Here is a 5,000-nt window from a genome sequence, read left to right on the forward strand (position 1 = left end):
GGCAGCTGCTTGTGCGTTTACTCGCTATCGTCTCTGAGAGTTGTCGTCAGTTGATTCAGAATGAATTAATTTCCGTAGTGCAGAAGCTTCGTTGAGAAGATAAAAGTCGTTCTTCGTTGTCACAAATCAATGATCTAATACTTAAGAAACGTACAAAGATACAATGCACGATTTGCGACACGTGTGTGTGTGTGTGTGTGTGTGTGTGTGTGTGTGTCCGGTTGGATAGGGTCCTCTCACCATATCAGTCCAGTCTTCAGGTTGTTTTCAAGACTGATCAGAAACAGGGAACGTGTCGGAAAACGAGGAAGGGAACGGGAAAATGAGGGGTTAAAGGGCAAGGGACTAGAAGTACTTGCACAAGAAGGAAGAATACCCTGTGAACAAAACAAAAAAGTCCTCTCAAGCAAACTGACATGTATGTCTATCAAAGTTCATTCATTCACTCACTCCAAACATCACTTTACCAAATACAACACATCAATCTACATGTTTCAAATGAATAAGCGAAAAACAACAACAACAACAACAAAACGTACAAAATCCTATTGATTAAATTAAGCAGTTAATATCAACTATTTGGATTCTTAATTCTCAATTATAATTTCTTAAAGATGGATATGAATTCCAGAAACTTCTGTACATGACTTGGGGTTACATATCATGATATTTCTTTATCATGATGATGGGGGATTTTGTTTTCACTGGAGTAGGTGTTTTCTTAGTGTGTCCAATAAGCAGATTTCCGCCCCGATTCAAACCTTGCGCTTGACAAAATTTGTACTCAAAATCTTGTGACTAACCAGTTTTAAAAGTGAAAACAAATACGTGTCTGGAACTCAAATGAATACTTTAAAATATCAGCACTGTGGAAAGAATATTAAGCGAAAGAATTTTTTTTAAATTGGGACGGGGGTGGGGGTGGGTGTGTGTGAAGAATTATCTTCCGTATGATCATTCATTGTCGTTTCTTTTACCTATAACAAAGATTCGAAAATTATTCTGGCATGGTCACTGTAACTTTTACTCCGTGTGTGTGTGTGTGTGTGTGTGTGTGTGTGTGTGTGTGTGTGTAATATATTTATCTATTTGTTTATCTATTTATTCATTTATTTATTTATGTGTGTTTTCTCCTTTGTCTATTTGTTTATCTTATTTGGTTATTAAAGATTTTTTTATTTGCTTTCGTTTTAATCAATCACGCATACTATTCTTCAAGCATCAGTTCACCATTACTTTTTGAAAATCAATTTATTATTATTATTATTAGCATCAGCATTATTATTATTATTGTTGCGGGTTGGGAGGTTGGAAGGACAGATGGAGTAGGGGTGGAGACACATAAGGTTCGTCTCCTCCTTTCTCCTCGCGTCAGGCTGGTTTGGTGAACGGATGTCATCCGATTCGCCTGTCACTAACTCGGTTTATCCCAGTTGGTGTGTTCCCAGGTCGCCTGTGTTGTACCAGGTTGTTGTTTTGTTGTTGTTGTTGTGTCAGCCGGTGGACAAAAATCTGACCTCAGCTGTTACAGTCAGGGTCCCCCCCCCCCAGCCCCCTTCCAGTCCCCTCTAACATAACTCTGGACATCTGGCCAGGAAACGAAGCAGGAATAAAATAGATATTAAAAAAAAGACACTAACACAAAAATACAACAACATCAAAAAACGGAGCAAGCAAGTGGTCGGTGATATCAACGTATTTACAAATGATTAGTTTTTTCAATCAGTACAGTTAGTTCAGTAACTCAAGGAGGCGTCACTGCGTTCGAACAAATCCATATACCCTACACCACATCTACTAAACAGACGCCTAACTAGCAGCGTAACATTACGTGCTTTTTCAAAACATTGGTTCACACAAAAAAATAATGAAGTGTGTGTGTGCGTGTGCGTGCGTGCGTGCGTGCGTGCGTGCGCACGCGCACTCAAATATTTCAAAACGACAGCAACATGAAACATAGCTAAAAAAAACAAACTATAATAACAAACTTTTTTTTTTAACGTAAGAAATGGCAGAATGAACTGGCATAAGGAATTATAGTCGATTTCATTTCATTATCGCCCAAGAGCGAAGGAAAACGAGTCAGTTTCAAGAGAATCGGTTTTGCTTAAAAGTTAGAATATCACCCATATCTGATATAAAGAAAAAAAAAAAAAAAAAAAAAAAATTTTTTTAATAATTAAAAAAAACCCCAAACAAACAAAAACAACAACCAGGAAACAATAAAGATGATGAACAAGGCGGTTTTCTGTTGTTATTGTTGGTTCGTATTCCTCGACCCTGAAAAGGTGACGACAAAGGGCGGTAAGAACTTTCAGTTGTACTTGGCAGATAAGACAATTGATTGATCACTCAGTAGATAACAAACAAGTTCGTAATTGTATTCAACAGTGAAAACATCACAGTTTGAAAAAAAAAAAAAAAAAAAAAAAAAATTAAAAAGATGAAAAAAAAAGGGGGAGGCGGGGTGAGATTAAGTTCCCATTCATGATCACAAAAAAGAGAAAGACACAAGAAGGGGGTGGAGGGCAAGAGGGTGGTGAGGATGGGGGTGTGGTGATGGGACGGAAGAATGGAAAAGCGCAACACGTTTTCGGAAAGGGTCAGAATGTGCACAGTCACCTCTCTCTCTCTCTCTCTCTCTCTCTCTCTCTCTCTCTCTCTATATATATATATATATATATATATATATATATATATATGCCCTGTCTGTCTGTGTATCAGTCTTTGTTCCTGTATTTTTTCCATCCACGTCCCTCTCTTTCCCTCCCCCCTTACGCAACACCCAAACACCTCTCTCCATTACCTACTACCACCACTCTACCCACTACCACAACCAACCCCCCAACCACGACCACCATCACCACCCCTCCCCGCCCCCCCCCCCCCCCCTCCACCCACCCCCCTAAAAAAAAAAAAAATCTCCCAAACACCAACAAACAACAACAAAAAAACAAAACCAACAGTGTCGCGCGTCAAAATCGGCCGCACGGAGCCGCGCGGCCTGGACCGCGCCCTGATCCTGAAGAAGAGCAAGCGCTACTACAAGAAGGAGAACATCACCAAGAAGGAGCGCACGAGCATGGAGCCCCTCATCCCCAATGGGGCCTCCTGCGTCTGCGACGCCATCAACGACACGTCCAGGCGCTACCTGCTGATGGGGGCTCACAAGGGGAACCAGCTTGTGGTCACCTACGTCATGGAATTCCTCAAGAAGGACAAGGAGTTCCGCCGGGCCTTCAAGGACATGCGCAAGGGCAACGTCTGCAAGAGCATCATCGACGAGCTGTCCTCGGGCGACGTGGACAAGAAGGTGGACCGCGGTGAGAAAGGTAATAATAATGATGATGGTGATGATGGTGAGGAGGAGGAGGAGGAGGATAATGATGATGATGGTTATAGAGTTTATTGATATTGCGCTTTTCCTTAACCACCAGAAAGTTCAAAGCACATCACAGTAAGACATTGTTATGAGCACAGTACATTAAGACATGTTTAAAATCATGTAAGATGAATATATATGAAATCAACAAAGTCGTGTTCATTAGTATTTAGATAACTCGGGGGCAAAGAATCGGTATGAGGATCAGCTTTGACGTTATTGTCAGTCAGATAGAAATTGGCCAGGTTCAAAAGACACGAAGACAAAGTGACTATTATGGGATCAAAGACAATTAAGATGAACTGCAACTCTTCAATTGAAGACCAGAGTGAAATGAAGTAAGGAGGAAAATAAAGGTGGGAACAACAACAAAACGACACGACCAGAAGGCAAAACCAAAGGAGAAGAAAGGTAAGAAGGGAAAGAAGCCAAATAGAATAGATAGACAATTTATCAGACACGAATATGAAGGGAGGGGAGTAAGTTAAGGAACAGGTGAAGAAACGGACGGGGTTGGGTAATGGCTATGATTGAATTGGGGAAACCAACAGAACATTTCATATATTCGCACGAGTATGTGAGAGAAATAGGGGGATTTGGTTGTGGGTGGGGAAGGGAGAGTGGGGATTCGGGGATGGGGTCTGGCGGGTCGGGAATGGGACACTCTCGGCTTTGTAGCTGAGTATGTGATGATGTATACTGTTTATTCATTTCATTGTTGCGTTAAATATCTGTGAAGTTTCGGGGTAAAGTGTTGAGACATTGGCAAGGAAAGCTGGTTATTTGATACGGTATAGTTATCGGTATAGTTAACATTAGAGTTTTCGATTGGGTTGCATGAATGGTTTTAGCAGCGCTAAGTTTACCAAGTGTTAAGAATTTTCATGTCTATGGAATTACTGTAGACTTGGCAACATTCTTGACGCTACTAAGAGCGCTCATGTAACCCAAGCGAGTTGTGGATTTTCATCGCAGAATTTCTGCCAATCATCGAGACTTGCCTCAGACTATCGATACCAAAGACTGCAAAACTTGCCAACTGTGTTTCAGATGACGGGATTTGCATTGCCTGCAAAATGCCCGTTCGCTACATGACCATTGTAGAAAACTACTGTTTAGCGGACTTTGGTAAGAGTGCTTCTGTCCTGTCTGTCTGTGTCTGGTCATTCTTGAATGGCATGTCGCCTGAACTCTCCGAGAACTCCTTTTGTTTATTTAAAAATTTTATTTGTCTGTTTATCTATCTATCTATCTATCTATCTATCTATTTCTGATATGTTTCCACCCCCTCTGTGTCTTGCAACCGCCACCTTTCCGATTCATGTTGATTGAAAGTTGATTGTTCTGTTTGCTCTAAAGGTTTGCATTTCAGTTTAGTTAATGACATGCTTTGAGTGTATCGGTCGTCCAATTTATACTGTAATTTATTCATGTTTTGGTTGATTTTTGATTGTGGAATTTTTTCATGAGTTGTGCACAAAAATGATAACTTGGTTGTTGTGGGTCGTGTTTTTTTGTGTTGGTATTTGTTTTTTGGTAGTCTGTGACAGGTATTAAGAACTGTCACAACCGATGGCGTTTCGTTTGATTCTGTTCATCTTCTTTCTAACAATAGTTT

General features: G+C 40.6%; 1 protein-coding gene across 1 annotated transcript in view; it reads left to right on the forward strand.

Moving 5' to 3' along the window:
* The window catches only part of LOC143300929 (uncharacterized), a 73,762-nt gene that overhangs the window by 59,478 nt on the left and 9,284 nt on the right, over positions 1-5,000 (forward strand). The window contains exons 4-5 of the mRNA XM_076614864.1: positions 2,967-3,332; positions 4,433-4,510. Coding sequence (XP_076470979.1) covers positions 2,967-3,332; positions 4,433-4,510 — 444 coding nt within the window. The remainder of the gene's footprint in view (positions 1-2,966; positions 3,333-4,432; positions 4,511-5,000) is intronic.

Source organism: Babylonia areolata, chromosome 27 (genome assembly GCF_041734735.1).
Source record: "Babylonia areolata isolate BAREFJ2019XMU chromosome 27, ASM4173473v1, whole genome shotgun sequence".
NCBI classification, from domain to species: Eukaryota; Metazoa; Mollusca; class Gastropoda; order Neogastropoda; family Buccinidae; genus Babylonia; species Babylonia areolata.